General features: G+C 44.8%; 3 protein-coding genes across 3 annotated transcripts; 1 reads left to right on the top strand and 2 right to left on the bottom strand.

The window, feature by feature from the left end:
* Window positions 1-3,011: 3,011 nt before the first annotated feature.
* Window positions 3,012-4,409, bottom strand: LOC120669424 (protein STRICTOSIDINE SYNTHASE-LIKE 10-like). Its single transcript, XM_039949181.1, has one exon. The coding sequence runs from the start codon at window positions 4,407-4,409 to the stop codon at window positions 3,375-3,377; it is 1,035 nt and encodes a 344-aa protein (XP_039805115.1). The 3' UTR covers window positions 3,012-3,374.
* A 3,341-nt stretch (window positions 4,410-7,750) lies between these two features.
* LOC120670120 lies at window positions 7,751-8,960 on the top strand. The gene has a single exon (XM_039950126.1). It carries the CDS (start codon window positions 8,116-8,118, stop codon window positions 8,752-8,754), a length of 639 nt encoding a protein of 212 aa, XP_039806060.1. The 5' UTR covers window positions 7,751-8,115; the 3' UTR covers window positions 8,755-8,960.
* A 497-nt stretch (window positions 8,961-9,457) lies between these two features.
* Window positions 9,458-21,739, bottom strand: LOC120671298 (isoleucine--tRNA ligase, cytoplasmic-like). The gene is made up of 27 exons (XM_039951597.1): window positions 20,963-21,739; window positions 20,222-20,287; window positions 19,998-20,141; window positions 19,653-19,849; window positions 18,963-19,125; window positions 18,237-18,350; window positions 17,994-18,091; window positions 17,460-17,538; window positions 16,370-16,528; window positions 16,049-16,138; window positions 15,286-15,419; window positions 14,247-14,406; window positions 14,062-14,145; window positions 13,683-13,895; window positions 13,474-13,599; window positions 13,042-13,179; window positions 12,852-12,955; window positions 12,677-12,740; window positions 12,416-12,504; window positions 12,200-12,341; window positions 11,800-11,863; window positions 11,655-11,722; window positions 11,372-11,494; window positions 11,229-11,294; window positions 10,622-10,724; window positions 10,403-10,494; window positions 9,458-10,307 (listed from the first exon to the last, which is right to left on the bottom strand). Exons 1-27 carry the CDS (start codon window positions 21,494-21,496, stop codon window positions 10,206-10,208), a joined length of 3,516 nt encoding a protein of 1,171 aa, XP_039807531.1. The 5' UTR covers window positions 21,497-21,739; the 3' UTR covers window positions 9,458-10,205.
* Window positions 21,740-25,917: the final 4,178 nt, after the last annotated feature.

Below are 25,917 nucleotides of genomic sequence, written 5' to 3'. Positions count from 1 at the left end.
CTCAAATGAGCCGTGGGGTGGCATATATATAGCCCACACACCCTAAACTAGCCGTTGGAAAAAGGCTAACAAAAAGCTCTATCATCGGTTAAACCGATGCTCCCATTTTTGTCATCACCGGTTTAAACGGTGAGTGCATTTTCCAACTAGCCGTTATACTTCAACGGCTACCTCAATCGACCGACGTAATCAACCGATGCAGCGTCGGTTTAACCGGTGAGTGTAGTTGCTGAAAAACTAACTCTCTGGACAACTGCACCGACGTTCACCAAGAATCAATCGTCGGTTTAACCGGTGTATAGAATTTCCTTTGTCTTCATCTGTCAATGCACCGACGTATGCAATTTCTTTAGCGTCGGTTCAACCGGTGTAAAACCCTAGCCTGGTGTACTCCAAGTCAATGCACCGACGAGTGTAAAACACCCAACGCCGGTTAATCCGGTGCCAAGTTCATTGCACCGATGAGTACAAATTTGCTCATCATCGGTTTAACCGGTGATAGCAAATTTGCTTCGTCTTGATCTTTTCGACTTGGATTCTTCACGGTTTCTTCAATCTTCGAATCCTTTGGACCGAAGAGCTTTCAGGGCGCTGCCTTGAGACCCGCGAGGGGCGGCTCCCCCTCGACCCCCGTCCGCTAACCGGGTAGCGGAACCCCCGTAGGGGCGGCCCTTCGGGCCTAGCTACGCCTATCTTCTCTTTGTCATCACTCGAACCTAAAAGCCTGGGAATGTTTATCTTAACAATCATATTAGTCCAAGTGTTGTGTATGTCATCAATCGCCAAAACATTATATTGAAATATGGCATGAGAGGCCATTTTCGCTACAACGGCGAAGGAACATCGAAGGAGCCCTCGCCGATGCGCTTGTTGTTGGCCATCTGTCTTGAGGAAGGAGAGGAGGCTAGGGTTTTTTGGGCTGGAAGAAGAAGAAGGCAAAGAAAGCTTTGGCCGATGAAGAGAATACAGTGCCGATGGGTGATTTATAACCCAAGGCAGAAAAGGTGAATCGGTTGCGTGCCCCGGCATAGCCTTTACTCTTGATCTAATCGAGAGACGCGGGGGTTAAAAGACGGAAGGTGAATCGGCAGATTCCCGTTGTGCGAACGAGAAGATGAAGGGTTGAGGGCAGAGAAGAGATTTCCACTCGCCACCCGCACGGGAAGCGAAGCTGCAGTGAGTGAAAAGACCGTTCGGCAGCATAATCATGACAAAGATTTAATTTCAAAGTAAAAAGGACATTTTTACTCTGAAACTGGGGGGCATGTGTTGACACCGTTTTTTGACACGTGTCAAGGAAGGTGATTTTTGTGAAGGGAATGTGGCCGATTTGGAAGAAACCAAAAGATGCACAGGGTTGGAATCGGCCGATGGGAGTCCGTCCGATGGACCAGAGGAATATGCCGTGAAGATGTTGATTCGTCCGTTCTGGTGTTCGGCCGATCGATAGTTGCCGATGAAATCAAGGAAGGAGGAGAGGATCCGGAGTCTGCGAGAATCTTGATGATTCGGTTGTAATATTTATTAAGTAGTTTATCTTTTAAATAGTCTTTTCTTTAGGGTCAAGTAATATTTACCGTAATCGGCTAGGACTTGATAGCGCTAGGCTATAAATACCAGTTGTAAGGGACCAGAAAAACTTGATACACATCCAATACAACAAACTTTACAATTGCTTTGCACTTTTTCGGCGTCTTCGCCTTTTCTCTTATTTTTTCGACGAGTTCTTTCAAGTTGATCAAGGACGCCTCACATTTGAGCGACTTGATTTGCTGGTGAGTTTTCGTTTTACCGAGTAAATTTGAGCTTTAGCTACCAGGCGCATCGTTGTGGCTTCGTTCAAATCTATTCAAAAGTTATCGAGTTCATCTAGAATTTGACTTCCGGGCGCATCGCTGTCGTCTCGTCTAGATTTATTCATCAATTATCGATATCGGCTAGATTTGTAGGTTTTTTCTATGCTTTTTGGCCATTATCACATCTAAAAATATACTAGATCGGTTTTAGGTTTTGGAGTGACACTTTTGTTATCTCAAGAGCTGGTTTAGATCTGTTTTTAGCTTCGCATCATCTAAGTTACACATTCATAGCTTAGATCTTGCCATACATACACGATCGGCTGCCCAAAAGCCGGTTTTGTCGTCTAGTGTATCGGCTAATCCTGCCGATATGCTCCTTTACTATACGCTTGTATTTAATATCTTTTTATCGTCTATAGTATCGGCAAAGCTTGCCGATACTCTCACCTGAGAGATATTCGGAATCCCAGCTGATACGCTCCCGAATTTGACTTTGTTTTCTCCCATGTCAATTTCAGGTCAAATTGACTGGCACACTTGGTCTACTTTCCGTGCTTGGCGAACACTTGCCATCGGATTCCAGTGTGTTGATTTTTGCGTCAACAGTAACCAAAAGACTTGATAAACTACCATAAAAAAAGTCTTGATAAACTAAAACTATATAAAAAATACAGAACCAGCAGTTCCAAAGCTAGGCCGATTCAGGAGACAGAGATATTAAGGAGTTCACACACCCAAAGATAAGCAAAAGAGCGGAGATTTCCGGAGCCAAAAACCAAGTGGCAGTTTTTTTTTTGAAAAAAGAAAAACCAAGTGGCAGTTCCGGCTGTTCACGCAGCACATCCTTTCCCCTATGCTGTTCACTGCAGCAGGACCGTTCCAGTGTCTTCAGGTGAGAGGAGAAGGTGCTGCTCAACAGCCCGAGGCGGCCGCACAAGGCACTGTAACAGGTTGTGATCATCAGCTCGACTGCTCGAGGCTCACAGACCTGCAGCACATGAATTTCATTGGAATTTCAAAATTCCGTGCGCTCTTCTAGAGTTTCAAAATTCCGTGCTCTGAATTGAGCATAGTTTGGATGTGTATGAACGCAGCAGTTTTCTGCCTGATTCATTAAAAAAAACAGACACTGGAGATCTGGATGCTTGTGCTGTCACCAATGTGGACTCAAAGCCCTTCTTTCAGATTCCTGCCTGACGTTTGGACAGCACTGAAACCTAGCTTGAGCCTTAGGCCATTAGCCATTAACCATGCCCCCTCCAAGGAATGCATGTTGTAGGCTGTTACTGTCTCGGGTGATCAGGGATCGTAGATGACAGTTTGGGTTCAGGGTTTAGCGAGCCGCGCGCCTAGGATTGGTGCCTTTCCGCAGGTGGCTGGGCGTCGCGATCGGCAGGCTTCTCATAAGCCCGCCAACATGATCGAACATTTAAATTCCGATCCGATTGGACAAATCATAATTCAAACAATCGTAGCATTTTATTATTAATCAATTAATTAAAGACAAAAAAACACAATTGCTACTGCAGCACACTAAAAAAGAACAAGCACAATATCTTAAACCTTACTAAACTTCTACGTGCTAACGATACCGACATACGATAACTCTACAGATCCAAGATATATTTTGCCGTCGTCTCTCTCCACCACCTCAGTCGGTCTCACATTCTTATGTCCCTTCATCTCTTGCAGCTTTTCACCTTCAGCGCCAATCCTAATGGCAAGCAAGTGTCTATCCAAACCAAATGGAAGTTCCAACTTCTCCCGATGCAACGCCACCCAGTACCCTCCCTTCCCATCTGGTCTCACATTGTCCGGGTATCCTGGCAAGTCACTGAATGGCTCAGATGTGTTGGCCTTAGGTCCTCGGATCCAATACCTCATTAGCTTGCATGGTCCAGTAAGCGCGACGATAAGGTGGGTCCTATCGGCACTGACGGCAATACCGTTAGGGTACGTCACGTCGGACAGAAGCACGGTGACTTGATTAGTCCGTGGGTCGTATTTCATGATGCGTCCGGTTGAGTCTCCTGTCGTAGTGACCATCTGATGTTGCGCTCGTGTATACGTCTTGCTACTGTCGGTAAAGTAGACATCACCAGTGACTTGGTCGATGTCGACGCCGTTTGTGAAGCGCAGCGGCGCACCACCTGCCTCCGTCGCCAGCACCGTCGCCTCCCCGCCGTTTGGCCCGACACGCATCAGACCCATGTAGGCGTCAGCGATGTAGAGGTTCCCGGAGTCAGCATGAAACCTCAAGCCGAGCGGTCGGCCACACGAGCTCTCCGTTGCGACCGGTGGGAGGTCGGAGAAGTCGTCGCATTTGTTCTTAGTGTAGCTCGGGCTGTACGCGAACGTCTTCCAGCCGACGCCCTCGCCGCCGTACTTGAGGATGCGGCCGTCGGAGACGCTAACGTACGGCCCGGCGCCGTGGCCGTCGAACGCGACGCTCTCGGGGCCGATCGCCAGCGTGTCCGGCAGCTCCAGGCGCTGGGGGTTGCTGGCGTCGATGGCCTTGGCTCCGGCGGCCGCGGTGGCCGGGGGCAGGAGCAGGAGGACGGCGGCGAGCAAGGCCGCGAGCAGAGGCAGCTTCGACGTGGTCCGCTTCATGGTTGCTACTCCGGCCAGCGAGCACTGCGTACGAGGTGGTTGTGGTTCTAAATTGCTGTGGTTGGCTGCGGATCGCTGGTATGCTTTGGTTTGAGTTGTGGGAGAAGGGCGTCCCCTGGCTCCCGTTTTATTGGGGGGGTTCTTCGCCGTGCGCGCTCCGAGTCGGCGTCAGAAACCGAGCAGGTGAGCGGACTCGGAGTCTCTGCCTTCCAACGGTTCGTCGGGAAAGAGGAAAGTGGAAAACCGCGGACTCCGAATCCGAATCAATCACCCCGGCGACCAGAAACGACCGGCTGAAGGCCGCGAGAGCTGAGGGCAGCGATGATCGGAGCCAGAGCCAGTGCCAGCAGCTAAGCCGAACTCCGAATCTCCCTCGGCCTCAGCTGAGATGAACAAAGGACGGAGAACGGCAGCGCGACCGCCGATCCCCACTCGGTTGCCGCGCCGGCGACGGTATTTTTATTTTTCGAAAGAATCATGGGCTGATTGTGGAGAGCGAGCCCAGCCGTGGCCTATGGGCCGCTCCGGGACAGGCTTTTCACGTTGGTTGCGGGCAGCTCCGGCTGCTGCCGCCGCCGCCGCCGCCGCCCATTCATTCCATCCGCAAACCGTGGCATGGCCAAGGAAAAGCAGCGTCCTTCACGGCAACGTGATGATAGGTAATGATACGTGGGGGGGGAAAAAGCGAAAAGAAAAGAAAACTCAGCGACGTGATGATACGAGGAGTACACAGGATAACATAAGAAACGCCAGAACCCATGAGAACTGCCTTGGCCCCCTTTACTACCAGCAGCCGCGGCCTTTCCCGCCGGCACGGCGACACCGGCGCGCCCGGCGCAATGATCCTGCCCGTCGACCATCAAAAAAATGATCCTGCCCGTCCCCACCGCCACGAGATCGCCCGCCTTCCCCGCGCAATCATCTCGTCCGTCCGTCCGCCCGCCCGCCGACGCCGACGCAGGGCGCACGTTCCCGGCCGGCCGGCCGGCCGGCGCGACGCGCGCTGGGAAACCAGGGTCTGGGACGGGCGGGGCATCCGCCGCCGGGTCAACCCCGCCTGCCAGGCCAACCCCAGCAGCTCAGGAAGAAGGAAGGATCCAGCCTCCGGGTAGATTCCAGAGGCCTCGGTGGACGCGCGCGCGGTTTCAAACCAAGGCGTCCGTGCGCGAGGCCAGGCGGCCGCGGCGCGGCCTCTGCCGAGAGATCGCGTCGCGCGGCCGCGGGCGAGGACGCGCAGCCAGATTGATGGCACGCGCTTCGCCGGTCCGTGAGCCCACGGCGGCGAGCGGCGCGCGGGGGAGCTCGTGCGGTCGTGCTCAGTTAACCCGTCTCGTCCCGGCGTTGACAACGCGTGCTGCGACCACGAGCAAGCTGCAGGCCTGCAGCCTCTGGGTGCGTGTACGGCCGGGTTCCAGAACCCAGCAATCGATTCGGCGCCCGTACAAGAATTCAGGGCGCGCGCTCGGGTAGTAGTGTTTTTCGGTCAGACGTCTGATTTTTCTTTTTCCCATCATCGGACGCTCCACACATGTTGCAAAAGATAAGCACCGATGTTGCAATGTTTATTTCTTTATATTCTACCGTGGATGTTGCATAAAATATGATTTTATATTACGGTGTAAATTTTCTATCCTCATATATTGGATGTCAGAGCCATTTGTGTAACTCTTTTTGATGTTGCAAATGTTAATTTCTAATATCGCAACTGTTATCTATCGTTGTGATGGACCGTTCGATGGAAAAAAATTGATCGGATGTCTCATCTCACGCTAGAGGTGCCAAATGTTTTTTTTTCAAAAAATGGGGTTGTTGGGAACTTAAGCGGCCTGCTATGTAAAGAATTATAGTTGCACTCTATGTTTTGGTATAGTCAACCCCTACGCGCTCTAGGAAACACTATGAATGATACTTGCATCCTTTTTGGCGCCAAACTGCACATGCCTACATACAAACTCAAAAAAGGCGAAGATACTTTAGGCAGCATGCACGCGTACGAACACACACAAGCTACCACATAGATGCAGCAGTAGTTAAGCTGGAATCACCCTAGATTCCTACCACCCAGCAGTGAGTGCATGCCCCTGCTTTCCACCACTTCACTCGCCTGTTGATTTACCGCCAAATTCACTTTCGCCCATGCCTACTAACCTCTTAAACTTAAAACCACCTCGTGAAGTGCCTTTAAACACGCTCCCCATGACCAGACAAGACCTTAAAGGCCCACGCATGGAACGGAAGTGTGGCTCCAATCCAAAGACCCGTCACGGTTTTCCCTCCCCTACGCTGTCCACACTCACGCTGCACAGTACCGTGCTGCCAGCAAATGAATCTCACGTCCTTTTTTTTACTTTTTGATGAAAACATGAACCTCACATCCTTTACGTACGGCCGTCGGCTTTCAATTCACCCTGAATTTTTCTACCATCAGATTGAACTGTAGCAGTAACAGGCACGTAGGCCCCAGCTCACATTCTCCCCTGCCACCACTGTGCTTCATTTCGAGCCTTTACGGGTTCGTGGTCCTTGCATACTCTAGATAGAACACGAACTAAGCAGCCATCATCATCCGTGCCTCAAAACATCTCAAGTGATCCTTGCATTGCCCCCCAGATTTAAGAAATCTCAAGTGGGTAGATTACACTTGCCTTTTTCTCATAGAAAACAAGAAAAGTGCCGTGACCTGAGCCATAAAGCCCAATGCAAGTGCTCAGCAACTCGACGACTTCAGACTAGTCTATGCTGAAAAGGGAAGCCATCCTTTCCCCTTCGGCTGCAGCGCCACTTTGGCTGCAGGGGCATGTGAGCGGCCACAGCCAGCGGATGGACCGTGATCGATCTGCTCCAGATCAGCCTGGCAGCTTTGCCTCGAACTTAATTAGAGCAAGGGCAATAAGTGAGGCTTTAAGCCCCTTCCATGTCATCTAGAGACATCACTTGGAGACATATACTACAATAATATGTCTCTTAGACTGTTTCTAGTGGGGTATAGAAATATTAAGTTTTTATATACAAAAACAAATGAAAAGCTCATGAAATGCATGCACAAAAGACAAGTTGGGCTCCAAAATCGACTCTTGTGCTTTATTTCTGACGTCTCTTACGTAAGAGCCCATGACACTCTCTCACCTCATTTCTCTCTCATTCATGTAGGACCGTTGCTAATATGGACGGGCTAATACACCCTTGTTGTACCTGCTCTTAGTTTGTTGGTGTGCCTGCCGTTTTGGATTAAGATTTGCACACGGTACTGCATGAACATTGGTGAGGTTGTGACCTCATGTGGTGTTGGATCTTGTGTGCCCGTGCGCAGAATCCAAGCGTTACTGCCACGCGCTAGCTATACGCGTCGCGCGTCGGTGTCGCAGCAATACTCCCCGAATTTACTCGCTGCAGCTGCTAGAATCGAATCTGCGTGAGGTGGCAGCCATTGCTGCTGCTGCTGCAGCAGTAGCAGCAGAGAGGCAGTGAGTGGTGGTGGTAGCAATTCCTAGTGCCGGGGAAGGCATGTGAGCTGCACCGTGCTGCTGGCTGCTGCAGCTGCGAGCTTCTACCGGTTCAGAGTCAGTGTCCCCGCGGCCCCTTTCTATAAAGCCTAGCGCTTCGTCACGAGTGGTCGCGGTGAGCAGTGAGGGGGGCCTGGTACTCCTGGGTCACTTGAGGTTGAGGAGTTGAGAGCGGGCGGGCGGGGAGGTGAGGTGAGGGCGCCATGGACTGGTACGCGTGGCTGTCGAGAACGGGGCTGGCGCCGTCGCTGACGCACGAGTACGGGCGCCTCTTCAGCCGGAACGAGCTGGAGCCCGGCGACGCGGCGCACTTCGACCACGACCTGCTCAAGAGCATGGGCATCGCCGTCGCCAAGCACCGTCTCGAGATCCTCAAGCTGGCCAGGAAGCAGGCGGAGGCGGAGGCGGGCGGCGGGGGCGAGGGCGCGTCGGCGGCGGCCGCGCGGCTCGCGCGCAGGGCCACGAGGTGCCTGGCCCGCTGCGTGCGCCGGATGGCCAGCGGCGGGGGCGGAGGGAGGAGGGGCGCGTCGTCGGTCACCGTCGTGCCCAGGATCTGCAGCGGCGACGACGCCGTCCGGGTCGGCGCCGTGCAGCAGAAGAGCGCCGCCAACAACAAGAAGTCGATGGTGCTCATGATCACCGACGGCGCCGGCGGAGACGGCCTCGCGAGGGGCGGCGGCGCCGCGCGGCTCTCCGCGTCGTCCCAGAAGGCGAGCCTGATGTTCCACGACTGCTACCACAACGACGACGAGGACGAGGAAGGCGAAGAGGACGAGGCCGGCGGCGCGGGCGGCGATGACATGAAGTGGGACTCCATGTTTCAGGACCTCAAGCCCACGTGATGGACAAGTTGCATTGTCCCCTCCCTGATCTTCATCTTCTGGTTTGGTGTTGTTGCGTGACAGCGTGAGTGCGTCGTTTTTTTTTGTGGCGTGAGAGAATTTTAGCAACTCTCTTGTTGGTGTTCGTTCTCCTTGCGAAGAGAACATTGGAAGAACGTATGTTTCGCAATGTTCAGAACCCTGTTTTAAAAAGCGTTTTAAAACTACGTTTAATCTTGATTAAACTCTAAACTTTGGCCTAGCGTTGCGTTTAATCACAGTGTCGTTTAATCACAAAAAACGTTTAATCTACGTTTAATCACAAAAAACTCTAAACCATAAGCTAACGTTCACCTAGCGTCTAGCGTTTTTTAAAACCTTGGTTCAGAAAATAATATCGAAAATGTGTAGTTTCCGCAGTGTTAAGTTTGAGCAAGAATGGAGGCCGAGTGAGCCCCGCACGCAATGTCCCATTCACCCTTGGCTGAGTCAACGGAAATACGGGAGAAGTGCAGACACAACATTGCTGATGCATGACGAACTAGGTTCTTTTCCTCGCCTATGTCTGAAACTGCAATCATGGATTCACAACGATGAATGCCTCACCAACACAAGTTTGTCAAGATGTCTACAATACGCCAATTTCTTGGGTTCTCGAGACCGGTCATACAAAGAGTAGTGAAATAAAAGTTAGCTAAACGTGCAGAACTAGAGTAATAGACAATGACCAAACAGAAGAAGCCATATTATGAGTTGCCAACAAGGAGCAAACATCATCCTATATACTTAACAAAATAAGCAATAGCAAACGACATCTTTATAGTTATTGCTACTTTACAATGATGTCTTTCTACATAAAGGGAGTGCTTTTCATTTGATCATCATCATATCATAAGATAAAAAGCCCAAAACTTGTCCACAGTTTTGCAGTTGTTGGCCGGCTGGTGGATGGAATCTTTTCTCACAGTTCATGGCCAGAGCCAGACAGACACCGACCTCGTGACAATCGACAATGCATGTTAGATGGCGCGAACCAGGATTGGACTGCAGACAGCGGAAGAAATGGAGATGGAACCCACCCTGCGGCTCACAGGGTCTGGCATCCCACGATGCGATCCGCAGCAATAACCTGAACTCAGCGATAAGAGTATTCTACTGAACCTTGCAACTACATCAACTGGTGATCAAGTCATGCGACTACAGACAAATATGCCTAGCTATAATCTTACAACACATAAGAGAAATTATGTCTGTTCTTTGTACAGCTAATTCACATGCGAGTATGCGACCTGGGGAGCATATGCAAAATTTGATATCACATGCATTGAAATTTTTCGCCACTTCATCTTTGACAGCCGATGAATGTGAATAGATGACACTGGTGACGTTCATAAATGGAACTGGGCTATTAAAATCGATTGCAGTAAAAACAAATGGCAAATCACTCAAAATTGGGATGCTGCAAACAAAACTCAGGATCGGCTTGCCAGATAGAAATCCCCTGCACTGAGGAAAACATGTTTTCCTAGTTGTAGATTGATTGCTGGGTAACCTTCAATGCAGTCCACCGTAATCTGGACAGAGACAAAAAAAAAACATATAAGAACTGAGGAATACATATTGGGCCTGGATGAAATATACATCGTGGTTGACTGGAATGACTGCTTACCATGCCATTTCCTGCTTGGAACTGGTTCTTCAATCTGGAAAGAGATCGTGACAAAAGATATACTCTCAACGCCTCCACATGGTCGTTGTTGCCTGTTAAATCAGAGTTCATGCATACATTACTTGCAGAATATCGACAGGACCACAAGGTATCAAAACTGAAATAGCGAGTATCTGCAGAGGAGGTTTGTACACATACTCTGGAGTCTACAAGATTTACCTGAGGCATGAGCAAGATCTGGCGAAAGAACAGGGCATGACCTTGCAATGTATATGACAAATGACATATCATGTACATCATGAGACTCCTCACCAACTAACACCTGCAAACGCCACCATTTTGAATTTTGTCAAAAACCAGGTTATTAAACATCAGTTTGATAAACTCCAAATATGCCAATGTAGACCTAAATGACATGCTCAAAATATAGATCAGGTATGGTATCTGCTGCTGGTTTGTCCTTCAAATAGCTCAAACTTGCAAACCAAGCCAAAGCAAAAGAAAATTTGACTTCAACATCAACAAAGCCTTTTAATCCCAAGCAAGTTGGGGTAGGCTAGAGTTGAAACCCAACAAAGACCAATTGTTAAAGGAGACCAATTGCTATGGAACTGAAAGACACGACGGGAGTACATATATCCCAATGCCATGTATTAAACTAAAAAATCATTTGATGAAGATACCATATATTGAACTAAAAAAATCTATTATGGAACTGAAAGACACTACCGGATGCAAAATGGTTGAGAAGGATCCGTTATTCAAATTGAATTTGAAGATCAGTGATGCAACATGCAACAAAAAAGGGTTGAAGATCCAGACTTACCATATCCGTTGGTGCCATTTCCTTTGGAACGAGTGGCGAACCAAGTGCGTCCCTAATATACTGAACCTGTACAGAATAAACCAGTTTCCCTGAAAAACATGTTCCAAAACAAGTATCCTTTAGACCAACCGATTTTAGCTTACCTGTGAATTCAAAATCTCTCCCAGCGAATTTTTGCCATGGTCGACAGATTTGTAATATACATCAACTGGATCAGAGGGTTCGAGCTGAGCAGTCTTCCGTAACTTTTGGATCCTGTTCACAACCTGGACAGAGATGCATAAATTAATCACATTAAACTATAACTTTTGCAATAAGCAACTGTGTTCCCAGACAAATGTAGATGATTTATCTTTTTCGTTCGTGTAACTGAAGTTTCCGAAACAATGTACCAAAGCTTAGACAAATAAAGAACTAATTGACTACCTCTCGAGCAACTCCAGCTTCAAACAATGACTGATCAGCTCGTAGATCCAAAATGACTAAAACGTCACCTGCAACAAAAACAACATGGTGTTAATGAAAAAGATTAGCCAAACTACCAAGATAAAGTAGCATATTCATTACAAACCGTCTCCAGCAGCATCAATCTCCTTCTCTGACACATTTTCAGGACGCTTGAATTGCCGGACCACCTATATAAAAATATAAGGTCTAAATGGTAAATTCTGTATATATGAAGATGCAGCAGACTGAAATAAAATAACTACTAAATTTAATTGGATAGAAAGCCCCAATGAAAAAGGAAATCCCAAATATTGTCTCATCATACAAATTGAAAAATATTTGCTGGATGAAGATATGTCCTGCAGCATCCAAGCACTGGGAAGTTAGTTATGCATAAATTATGCATACAATTGGGTGGAGATGAACTACTAAACTAGCACATATCACCGAGTCCTGATCCAAAGTAATATCCATGACAATTATTTGCTCCATCAAACAGAAGATGTGTGTCCATGGAATATTACCTTAATATCATCTTGCTTCAAGCAATGGCCAAAGAATGTAATCTCCCCACTTTCCTCAAAGGATAAGATCTGTTCCTGTGTCATCTTCTTCACCTCATTTGATACTTTGCCCATGTCTTTTCCAAGTCTTTTGCCTAGCACACTACAAAAACGCCAAAAGCACTGAGTAATGTATATGAAAAATGTGCGATAATTAGTGTGTGGAACTAATTATACCTGAAATTAGGTTCGGCCCGCAGAGAAGCATACACTAAGGGATCATTACATGGAGTGACAGTCTTAACATTGATTTCTTCCATGACATACTACAAGGGACAAAATAGATGTTGTCAGCATTCAACACTGAAGAATAAAATCTAAGTGAAAACTAAGTAAAAGAATGTATCTGGTCGGTGACTGCTAAAAGCTCTATACAATTTCAGAATGGGAGACAGCTATCAAGCTCATAACTGATAGGTTTCAGTATAAAAAACAAACCTCTTTCAGTTTCCCTGTAATGTCTTCAAGGAATTCATTGTCCGGATGCACAACCACCATCTCCCTGAAAACAAAAATTAGTTGCCATATGAAAGCTGAACGCTACTAAATGCAGAACGACGCGCATCGTCATAGAAAGTATCACATGCAAAAAATTAAGGGAGCCTGGACATACTTGAGTGGTGTTTTGAGAGCTTTGTTATGCCGCTCACGAATATTACGTGCGAGATCAATGATGGTCATCATCCTATTCACACTTTGTTCAACACGCTCATCTCTCTGATAATGTAACAAGATCATTTGCAAGCCACAAGTCAATCTGATAAATTATGACATAATAGAATGTTTAGATGAAGAACAGTTACCTCCCCAGTTGTGGAAGGAAACTTGCAGAAATGAATGCTCTCCTCAGATTTATTTGAGGCCTTCCGCAGATTTTGATAGAGAACTTCAGTAAAGAATGGTGTAAATGGAGCCATCGCCACACAAGTTGTAACAAGAGCCTACATTTTGATAATTTGAGTGTATTAAACTAGAGAGAGAGAATGCGAGCGAAAATGGGTGATAATTGGAGGAACGTAGCCAAAAGCTACAAAAAAACTGACTTATCAGCATCGTTGAAACACAATATTAGTCATGATACAGACATAGATGGGCAGAACAGATGAAATTGGCACCTTAACAGTAAACTGATGTATAAGCTAGGTTTAAAATACTTTTTTCAGTGATCCGTAGTCAATTTGCAGCACCATTTACCAAATGAAGCTGAAAACTGTGCATTACTGCAATGTACTTACATGGTATAGTGTTGAAAGAGAAATTCTGCAGTCTTCTTCTCCAGTACGTCCCTTTAACCGTTTGCGATTCAATCGCACATAGATGTTAGTAAGATTGTCGATGTAATTTACCAAATATGGCACAACCTGCAGTGTACAAAACCTAACAAATTACATCCACAAAGATCTTTCAAGGGAACGGATATCAAGAAGAACATTAAGCATTCAACCGTGTAAAGCCGATATGCATCCATCTCCTGTTGAACAAAGCTGACTAGACTTTCAGTTGCAGAGTTTATCCAGTGGTCTAAAACATTGGATGACTTTAGAAGTGACACTTTATCAATTGGAGAAAATACGTCAAGACCCTCAACTTCAAGTCTCTTCGCATTTTGAACAAAGAATCTGTAAGCATTATACCACGGGAGGAAGACATCTTTCACCTGATAAATCAAAAGCAAATCAAATTGGAGGTCATGTTCTTTTCGTCAAGGTAGCAATTAACAATAGCACAATATCATTGGACAATTGATATCATATGATTTATATGCAGACCAGTAGCCTGACCAAATGACAGTAAGAGAGCAGACTTTTCAAGAATCAACTTACAACACTGTAAACACCACTACGTTTGAATCGTAGGGACTCTGCACGTACAACCGGCGAATTTATCAAATACAGTCGCAAAGCATCCTGAAAGAAAAGAAACTCCAATTTAATATTGCAATACAGAGTCAATTTGCATGTATCTACCGATGACAGACATCGACTTGTTCAAAGTAAGCACCACATACCGCTCCATACTCATCGATGAGATCTATGGGTGAAGGATAATTCTTCTTACTCTTGCTCATTTTCTTACCATCCTCAGCCAAGACAAGACCATTGCATATAAGATTCTTAAATGCAGGCTTCCCAAACAGTGCCGTTGAGAGTACCATCAGAGTATAGAACCTGCAGTATTAAGCTACATCATAAAGGTGCAATTCATATCCGACGGTTTGAAGCAAAGTGACATAGTTGCAATTATAGGCTTTTAGCAGACATTCTAGACCCAAAATAATGAGGATTCTATTCTTATCAACTGTGGCAGGAACTAATATAGGATAAAGAAATTGGAATATTAAGAAGATGCAACTCAAAAGTGCAGACTAATGCAGATTAATCATTTCATAAGGACGCGTATAAGGACAAAAGTAAGAAGTGGAGGAAGTTAAGGGCCTTTAGTGCACAGTATCAGCAAACAGCAATATCACTTCCACTTGTTATTTATGATCATTAGTCCCTATTATTCCATTTTACCTCTACTTCTCATTTGATATATTGTGTAAGCTATACATTTTTGTCAGTAGGCCAGTTTATCTGAGAACATAAGAAAATAGAGGTGTGACTTTAAAGAAATGAAAGACATTCACTTCTTTTGGGTACGAAATAATGCATAACAACCAGGCAGGAAATACCCATTTCTTCCAAAAGTTTAAAAATACAATAGTATACGTTCATAAATTATGACTAGGAAAGTAAAGTCACCCAAGCAGAAACATCATGTTAACAGAGAGAATCAATCATGTCTTCCACACAAGCAAGGAAGCAGAGTTTGAAGCCAAGAGGAGCAAAATGCTAGGAAGTACACGGCTTCAGAAAAAATTGACGGGTCGTGATAAGTGTCCCATGATTTGCACAATCCGCAAGAAAAAAACATACATACCATACAATCATGAAACATCACAAAAGGCCATAATTGAACAGACAGGAGGAAAATGCACCCTCCAATCATTACTGACTAATGAAACCATTATATCACTTTCTATTATTCTGACAAGGGTAACGAACCATCCGCGTGTTTGGTCTAAACCCTCTGCAACAAAATTGCCAGGAAAATTCTTTTCAAATAGCTCCTTATTCTCAAAAGGATAATGAATGTAGGCATATGGCATCGACCCACTCTCGAACCAGCAGTCAAAAACCTGAGCAACAACCAGAATTGCTTAGTGAAAACCGTTATAAAACCGAGAAAAAACACTGATACGTTAAACATTCACATCCATTGCATTGACAAGCCAAATGTTCACACATACACAACTTAATATAAATAGCTCTGATAAAAAAAAGCAAAAAATAGATGTAAAATTACAAAACAGCAGAAATTTAATACATGTTTCAGCCATCTATTGAAATTCAAACATCAAAGGGAACTTGCATAGTACTAACCACTTCAGCAAAATCAAGGTAACATCTAATGCCAGAGCAATCTAAGCAACAAAAAAGAGAAGGCACAGCCCCACAACAGTTTTTCACCTAGACACCTAATTAAAAAAACTTCCATTGGTATTTATTAAGTCGATGTTTAAATCACAAGTAGTTTTATTTTTTCTCGAGACCAAAATAGCTATAGGAGCAAACATTTTGCACTTGAATCATCTTAGGTTTATTATGTCAACATCTCAGTTACAGGTATATTCAATATAAATGTTGTACTGCCCAATAGAAAAGGAAAAGGTCAATAATGAATAATTGAATACCGGGACATCACTGTAAATTAAGATGCACAGCACATGAAAATAAGAATTCCTAGTTAGGGTCCAAAGAAACTTACATCGTCAACACGTTTGAGCACACCAAACTCAGGTCCTCTCTTAGAGGGAATTGTAATATCGTCAACATAGTGTCGGTGAAGATCAGTAACCTGATGATATGTTAGCAAGAGAAAACAAAAGTTACCACGACAAGTTTGGGAGTGATCAGGAGATCTAGATAATAAGTGCCTATTATTTGCCACATGAAATGTCTCAGTAACATGGAAAGAGAATATAGCAAAGTCCACCATTATTTCAAATCCTCAAGCAATATACTGTTAGATCAATAGAGCATATATATCAAAATAATTGGATATATCTTGCACAGTGGATATGTTAACCTTCACTCCAGATAATTTTTCAAGTTTCTCAATGGAATCCATAACAACAATTTCTTCACCATCTTGACTCATCCACAGTGGAAGTGGAGTGCCCCAGAATCTAGTTCTGCTAACAGCCCAATCACGAGCTCCTTCAAGCCAGTTGTGAAATCTTTTTTCCTGCATGCATTCATTATTAAAAAAATAAAAAGTTAAAACAGAAACCTTCTGCATCATCCTTCGTGAATATGTTGTTATTATAACCACATAAACCCTCCAAACAGTCTTATGTTGATACTTCAGGTTATGTATATATTGCAAACAATGAAAACTGGAAGGAGTATTAGAAACATGGGATCAAAACAGAACTGAAAAGGCAAAACAATATGAGCATTGGCGGCACCTGCAGCTAAGAAATAATTAAGTATTTATGCACAAGTACAAATCACATGTCAGCCAACCTGATCATTGGGGATAAGAACACTGGGACTTTCTATTGGACTTGTCATAATAAGGCAACATAGTCCAAAGTACTGCTCTAAAGCTCCCTAACGCGCATTCTTAAAGCACTTGCTGGACCTAGTTTCAGAAGAAAAAAGAAAGGAGATACTGCCTGCAACATTTGTCAGCTCTCTGGACTTCGTAGGGTCTACCGGTCTACCGGTCTACTGGCTAGGAAAACACTTCATAAGCAGCAATGTGGTCGGTAAAAAAATTCCAGACGCCATGGAACTTTTTATACGGCTAAATGCTTCCAAGAGCTGCTGTGAAATAGCAACTCACCATATATTCACAAGAACTGACCATATTGCTGGTGGTTCACTAACTTCAATCCCTAATCGAAGGCCACCTTATTTTTACAACACCTTTAGCCAATCCATAGATAATTTTACATTAAAAATCCCCAATTAAGGAGCTACTCCCCGTCTAGATTTTTAGAAACACAGAAAGAACCTCTACGAGGACAATACCATGTGAGATTCCATCACAGCCATCTAAGCATGGGCAAAATACAGTTTTAACGGTTATAAGGAGTAATTCCACATGGGGTTTCTCTCCACAAGGTTTTTTTTCCAGATGGCACTGTGTCGGGCAGCACGGCGTAAGATACCTTAACATACTCGGGCACCCAGTAGGTCTCCTTAGTACATTCCAGCAACTGGTCCTTAATCTTCTCAACCTTGACAAACCTACAGAAAAGCTTTTTCAGGTCTACATTCCTCCAATAAATACAAGCAATTCAGCAGGAAGACTGTAACGGAAGTAAAGGGCGGATGAACTGAAATGCAACAAGGACAAAGCCATTTAGTCCCAAGCAAGTTTAATTAGGCTAGAGATGGAACCCAACATGAGTCATCAACTCAAAGGAAAACTCATACATCAAATAAAAAAGCATTAGCAATAGTAATACTACTAGAGATTAAAGGAAACGAAAATTGAGGAGGATTTATTTATGTATCTGGCTCACTATAACATGATGGGGGAAAATCCATGGAGTGATCATTCCATGTTGTAAGAGAGGTAACAGAAAGGGTTGTCACATTACCAGAACAAAGAACGCACTTAAAATCAAGCTGAATGAAATAAATCATCAATTGTCAGCATTTGGACAAATTATTTATGCAACATCGTAAAGGAAGATTACCAGCTAGGAACAGCCCGATAGATAAGAGGAGTACCCGAGCGCCAACAAAATGGATAAGAGTGCTCAATGCTCCCTTTACTAACAAGTCTTCCTTTATCCTGTTCATGTTACCATTTTTTCTGAGTGCAATCCTCATGAAAATAAAAATAATGGGTCATTGCAGCAATGTTGGTTGGGCAACTAGAAGCAAAGATTAATGAAGACTAGGATACGAGTCCAAGGAAAATTGAAACAGCAACTTGCCTTAACAGCATTAATGATGTCCTTATCGGCTTCTTTGACATATCGCCCTTTAAAATCAGTAATCTTTTCAATAAAACACCCATCATCATCAACAGCGACAACAAGCCCAGCAGTCTGCATGTGAAGCCATCGGAATGGTAAAATTAGATAAAATATTGAAACAAGATCGTGCTTGTGTAAGAATAAATAACTAGCCAGAGATACAATGCACAAAAAGATGTACAAAACAAGTCATTCTAGACAATGATCATTCTTCCAAATTGGGAACAAACAGATTAGCACAATTGCATCCCATCATCAGAGATGGTTTGCATCAATGAAGCAGAGTGACAAAATTGTATCCATTGATAAATCAACAACGTTATGCCGAAAAGGAAAATTTTATTCCCGGACTTCAAGTCAAACTGTGAAGATTAGGGAAATACTGAACTAAGCACTAGCTTTATTTTCAATAAATCAAATGTGCGTATAAATACTTCCACTGATCTAAAAACAAGAGCTCTAAGGGGGAAGAAAAGTTTAGAGAGAGGGAGGTGTTTGAAAAACTGAGCATTCAAGTATTTAGCATTTATGTTGTATCCTTTTAATTCAAATAGATAGGGTTACTGCCCTGTGTTTCTGACAACGAGTTTCCTGGTTTTTTTAATCTTGTCTCTCAGGGCTAAATACCTTAGCAGAATATTAGTTAGTCTGGATATTCATAAACTCCAGAATAAAAAATCCAACCTCAAATATCCCAGCAGCAAGGCAAACACGATGGTCGTCTTCACCAAAAGCAGGAGCACAATGGACGACACCAGTTCCACTATCATCAGTGACATAATTATCCGCAATCACTCTAAAGGCAGTCTCTTGAAGTTCCATGAAAAAATCAAATAGAGGAGTATATCTGCAACCAGATAAAAAGGCACCTGTCATAAGAATAGAAGTAGTTCCAAATATACTCCAATTATTATTAGCAATCTAATGAATTCAAGATTCTAAAACAATCTTCAGCAGTCAAGACTCAAGAGTGGTAGTGCTTGGTAAAGATATAGAACTTCAATGGAAAGGAGTGGAATCATTGTTCAAGTACGCTAAATATCAGTGCAAAATATCCTCATGCAGCGATTTTCTAGAATGTGAACGTCCAAATCACAAGCTATATGGAGTACTTAGCTCAGAGTAGAGAGGTCTTACAAAACACGACAGTGGTTAACAAAACAGGAAGCTGGTCTAAGGAAGTGCTCTAAATTCAAGCCACAACTCAAGTAAGTAGCATTGGAATACCAGTTCACAAGTTCTACCAAACACTTACAGAAGTGCAGGCAAGTGGCAATACACGTAATGTAAAAGCATAAGCATTATGTTGTTGAAATCTGATCCAATGGTAAAAGACCAACTACAAAAACAGTTAAAATTCAAAAGCGTACTCACTTTAAGCCAACCAAGGATGACCCAGGAATCTTTGCCAACAGCTCATATGATTCCTTATCCAAACCATCCTGAACAGCTTCAGCATTGCTTCCCTTTGAAGGTGCTTGCTTCTTTCCTGAAGCTTTGACCTTAACTGGCAATTGCCCAAGCCTAGACTCCGCAACAATATATACTGCTGCATTTGACCTGTCCTTAACCTGTTTGTATACAGTATAAGCATCCTCAGACAACAGTACAAGCAGAGAAGTGCATGAATAATAAAGCTCTGGTAACAAAACAACCGGGGTAGGCTGTAGACATGGAGCAGAATATGCAGACGGCATGCAAAAAATGAAAAGTACCAACCTTTGCATACGTGAGGTTGGCATTGACACATAATGCTAGGTTACTTGGAAGTGTCCAGGGTGTTGTAGTCCATGCAACAAGAGATGCATTGTCCGCATCACCAACAATAGGGAAGGATATCATTACCGCTGGGTCAGGAACAGTCTATGATACAATTTAAAAATCAGTTACTATAAACTGAAACAACGAAATTAGCAGGATCAGCGAGGAAGCCAATAACCAACCCTATAGTCCAGTGCTGCCTCAAAGTTTGACAGTGCGGTTTTGCAGCCTGTGCTGTAAGGCATCACCTGGAACAAGAACAAGAATTCAGGAGGTTTGAATAGGTTCCTTGCATTACAATGAACAAAAACAGATTACAGATCCATTTCATTATTTTAGAGAGCATAAGTTATTGCCAGATATCATGTATGTTTCTTGTTCTCCTAGTTCGGGAAGGATCATAAGGCAAGTTGTACAGAAATAATATTTGAACATTAGTTGCACAGAATACACTAGAACCAATACATAATTCCTGAGGTGACAGCCACACCCTAGCCTTAAAATACATACGCACAGTCACAAGCCCCAGATGAACAAATTAGAAATGAAGCATTTCCTTACAGAAGCAATATATAAAGCAGGCGAACAAAAGTAATATATAAAGCTAAACAATGAAAATTGCAGATCATACAGCATTAACTATATGTTGATATGTACTTCTCGCATTGAGATGCTGCAAAAAGTTGGAATATGCTGATAGTTGCATATGATACTAGCCAATATATAGCAATTTTAAACCCAAAATAAAAAAATAGTTAGTCGCAAAAGATAAAAGCACAATTAAGTTTTGATTCACTGAATCCTAAGCTTGTCAGACTAAAATCACTGAATCTAATGTTGTCGGAGTTTGTACAACTAACTCAGAAGTCAGACCTATGAACACATACTCAAAAATTAGCCATGTGCGGGATAAGAGAAGCGACCTTGAAGCCCTTGTAGACGAGTTCCTTCTTCCAGAGCTGCGCAAAGACCCACCACACGCTCTCCATGAAGTTGATGTCCATGGTCTTGTAGTCATTCTTGAAGTCAATCCACCTCCCCGTGCGCGTGACGACGGCCTCCCACTCGGAGACGTACTTGGTGACGATGCTGCGGCACGTCTCGTTGTACTTGGCGATGCCGATGTCGAACACCTGCTGCCGATTGGTGATGCCGAGCGCCTTGTCTATCTCGAACTCGACGGGGAGGCCGTGGCAGTCCCACCCGAACCGGCGCGAGACGTGCCGCCCCCGCATCGACTGGTGGCGGGTGACCACGTCCTTGATGGTGCCGGCGAGTATGTGGCCGTAGTGGGGCAGGCCCGTGGCGAAGGGAGGCCCGTCGTAGAATACGAACTCCTCGCCGCCCTCCGTGCGGCGGAGCTGCTCATGGAAGGCGTCGATCTCCTTCCACAGCTGGAGCACCCGCAGCTCCTGCTCCGGGAAGGAGAAGTCCTTCCCCTCACACACGTCGTCCATGGCCTCCTCTCCGGCGGTTGCGGCCGCGCCGAAGGGGGCTGGGATTCCGGGCGTGGCGGCGGCGAGGGCCGCGAATGCGGCGAGGGTTTCGGGCGCGGCGGCGGTGGCGGCGGGGGGCGGGGAAAGGGGTGTGGGGTGGGATTTGCTCGGGAGGGGAAGACGAGGGTTTAGAGCTGGAGCTCACGTGCTGCGGGCGTGCATCCTTTCCTTCCCATGCCGAATTTGGGTCCGAAGAAAATTTCCACCTCGACCCCTCAAGACAGTCTAATTTTATAGTACATGCGGTACTAGCAGGCAAGTAAACCATTTTTTTATTTTCGCGGGTAGAGTAGTGCTCACGTAAAAACATTTTCTTTTCGTGGAATGCAGTAGTAGTCAAGTAACCCTTTATTAGCATATTTATGCTGCCTGTCAGCATGCAAGTATGCAAACATGGCAACGTTCGATACTTTAAATTTGTGCCGTCCTTTTTGGCTCACGTGAATGGACAATTCACAAATGAACTTTGATTCAACCGTTTTGGCTTGAAACAATATTCATATCATAAACTATGTAATCACCAACTCTAAATAACCATTTAAGACATTAACATTAAACAAACACATACAAACTGAATGGCAATGAATTAACATATTGGTGGATTAAAAACCGGCCCATAATATATTGTCGGTAGATTAAATTTTACATTCATGCTTTTAATTTATCCAATGCAATACCTACAGATCGGATTGCCAACTAGAATAGATGACGTATCTTGTATTTTGGCGAACTGAGTGTAAGTGTAGCTCGACTGGTAAGATTGGTTGTGGTGGAACCTATACCGCTGGGTTCGAGTCCTCAACTTAGTACGGATGCTCGTATTTTTCTAAATTTATTCCATAATTTTATCAGAGTTATTATTTCAGTGGTAGGTAATGTACCTATCGACAACAAGGCTCCTATACGGTAGGCAACATTTCTGTCGACAGCGAGATGAATGTTGTGACTTCGTTAATTTTGAGAATGTGCCGGCTAAGTCTATCAAATGTGCATATAGGGATAGGGTTGCATGCATGTATTCATAAAGATGTCTGCGCATGTGCATGTGCATGTGTATATGTAAGTGTCTGTGTCTGTACTGTAGTTCGAAAAAAAATCTTATATTTTTAGGTATCTAACTTACATTATAGAGGGTGTAATTTTGCCTTCACACTGCACCCCCGCGCCCCATGCAAGTAGGTTTATTATTTGTACATAAAAAACTACTTTCCCTCCCTCAAATATCGCAAAATTTTGATTTTATTTCCTCAACTGCAAAATCGGGTATCTAGCCTCCCCCAACTAACAAAATCATTTGTTTTACCACACTCGGTGGTTTTATATTTTTTTCCATAAGTTTTCTCCCTTTTTTACACTAAATTTTGGCAGCAAATGTGGTTCAAAAATTATGCAAATGTGGTTCAAAAATCTTGAAAATTGGCATAATAGTAAAGGGGAGTACAAAAAAACCCAATCTTAAATAAAAAGAAGGAAGGGCATGGGTTTTGCACAAAAGTGCTTTGTTCTTCCTCCCTCCCGTGACGGGAAACAGAGGAAGGGAGGGGGCGGTGGCTGGCGGACCTGGGCCACGGTGGCGGCCGGGAGGAGGGGAAAAGGGGGAGGGGCTGTGGTGGATCGATTCCCCTCCTTAATTTGGGCAGTGGCGGCCCGTTGAGGTAGCGCCACGGCGCCAGGCGGAGGCGGCTGGCGGCGGCTCTGGTGGCGGTGTTGCGAGGCGGGGGAGGGGGCTAGCGGCTACAGACAAGCTTGAGGAGGTGGAGGGGGTCCTATCCTTGCCCTCACTTCGGGAGGAGGGGCAGCGAGGAGGTCTGGCCACGAGGGCCGGCGGGCGGCGGGCGGGGCAGCTCGCGGCGGCGGCGCTGCTGCGCAGGGGAGGGGGCTGGCGGTGGCGGCCGGGGTACGTGGGGGTGGTGAGCTGCGGGGAAGGGCCTTTTATAGGCCGAGCGAGGAGAAGGGGATGGGGCGCCGATGGCCGGCCGTACAGCGAGCTTTGCAGCTCGTTAATGGCGGCGGGGCCGGCGGTGGTGCGAAGGCGACGGCGCACAGGGGTGGTCGGTGGCGCGTAGCGGGGGGGGCGACGGTCGGCGCAGAGGGCAGGCGCAAGTGGCGCAAGTGGAGGTGGGGCCGGGCTGCTCGGCGTGCCGAGCTCGGCGTGGAGCGGCCGGCCGTGGCGAGCGCGAGCGACTAGGCGGCAAGGGGGTACGGCGCGCACAGAGGGCAGGACGGGCGAGCAGCGGCCGCAAGCGGGGGAGGCGGCACCCCGGGAAGGTGCTCGGCGTCTAGGGGAGGGGCTCGGCGCAGGGGGGCCTCGGCAGGCAGCGCATGCGGGAAAGGGAGAGGGAGCAGGAAGAAGAGAAAAGAAGGGAGAAAGGAAAAGGAAAAAGAAAAAAGAAAAAAAGGGGAAAAAGAAAAGGAGAAAAAGAGAGTGGCGCCGGCGGGATTCGAGGCCGCGGTCGGCCACGCGCGTGCTACGGCGTTCGGCCGGTCAGCGACGGTCGCGAGCGGCTTCGGCGGGAAGCGACACGCACGCAGAACGAAGAAGGGTGAAAGGGATAGGACGGCGATTGGTACTGGTGTCGGGATGGCGGATTGCCAGAAAAAGATTTCGGGTGATCGGAAGCTTGGACGAAAAAGATTACGAAACGATTTGAGCTCAACGCTGAAAAGGATTTTGAAATTTATTTTTAGCGAGTGATTTATTTTGGTAAAAAAAAAATTTCGGGATGTTACAGTTCTATAGCAAAATTTGAAGTTTATTACAAATGGTAAAATTTGAGCCAAATTTTATACTTTTTATTTATTTCCACATAATTTAAAATATGCTCAAGAATTGGCATATGTATAGATCAAATATGCAAATGATTGGGTGATTGTAAATTCTATTATAATAAATAAAAAATTAAATTTGGCTTAAATTTGACACATCCTAAGAAATTTAAAATTTTGCTATAGAATATGTACTCGAAAGAACTCCCTAATGACGCACCTCTAATATGTCACATAGTTTAAATTTTGTCAATGATGAAGCTCATCTTGATGCTTTAAAAGTCAATGAAGTTTGAATTCTTTATTTCTTCAAAATTTCAAATTTAAATTTTGTTTGAGTTACAACTTCCAAAGATTGCAAAATTGGGCCCTCTATACTCTCCCCTACCACTATGCTGATTTTTTTTTCATCCACATTTGCAACCTCAATCGAGTAAAAGAAGAGAGAATGAAGAAAAATCTATGAAAAAATGAAAAAATTACTTGTAAAGTCGTCAAGTTGGTAAAATAAAGGCTTTTGATAGTTGGGGGAGGCTGGATACCCAATTTTATAGTTGAGGGATGAAAATCAGTTTTTTACTATTGTTAAGGAAGGAAAAAGTAAACTTTTTTGTTGTACATATCAAGATACTAGCAAAAATTATTATAATCAAATAAGGTATCGGTGGATTAAAAATGGGCCCACAATACATTGCCAAATGGGTGAATTTTAGACCAGCACTCGCATGTTGCATCTGCAAATTAAATTTTACACTCGTGCACTTATTTGTCCAATGCAACACCTACAGGTCAGATTGCCAAAAAATAAGTGAAGTATCTTGCATTTTGATGAACTGAGCATTACTCAGCGGGCAATATTCACCGTAGTGGAACCTAGCTAGCTGGGTTGTAGTCCTCAACTTAGCATGAGTGCTCACATTTTTCTAAATTTATTCCATAATTTAATTGGCGTAATTTTTTGTGGTAAATGACGTATTCATCGATAATGAGACGACTACGGGGTAGGGAATGTGCCTGTCAGCAGCAAAACATATTTGGTGACTTTGTTAATCTTGAGGATGTGCCGGCTTCTCAGAGGTGCTTATAGGAGTAGGGTTGCATGCGTGATTCATAAGGATGAGTGTGCCTGCGTGTATGTGACCGTCTGTATTTGTACTATAGTTCGAAAAAATGTCTTGTATTTTAGGTATCTAACCCACGTACTCACCAAACGTGTAATTTTGCATTAGCACTGCACCCACAACCATGCAAATAGGTTTATTATTTGTACATATAAAGTTACTAGCAACAGTTATTAAAAATTGCAGCATATTTTTTTCCAATCCCGTGAGTTGATAATTCTCATACAGAGTTGAATCAACTGTGTTATTTTAAAATCTCTTTGGGTGATGAAATGTGTAAATAATTGTAGGCACTGTATATATATCCAGCCAATAATAAAAGAGGACATAGAAGTCCACATATAAGAAACACTTATGAAATCACACAAGAATAACTTTTGCAACAACAATCTGAATGTACAATGCGAGTTGCCATTAACCAATAGCAACCCCTACCCCTAATTTCACAATGACACAGGATTCCATGGCTCCGTTCCGAATCGCCTTTGCAATATT

The sequence above is a fragment of the Panicum virgatum genome, chromosome 4N, assembly GCF_016808335.1.
Source record: "Panicum virgatum strain AP13 chromosome 4N, P.virgatum_v5, whole genome shotgun sequence".
Lineage (NCBI taxonomy): Eukaryota > Viridiplantae > Streptophyta > Magnoliopsida > Poales > Poaceae > Panicum > Panicum virgatum.
This window is presented reverse-complemented; position numbering and strand designations above follow the sequence as displayed.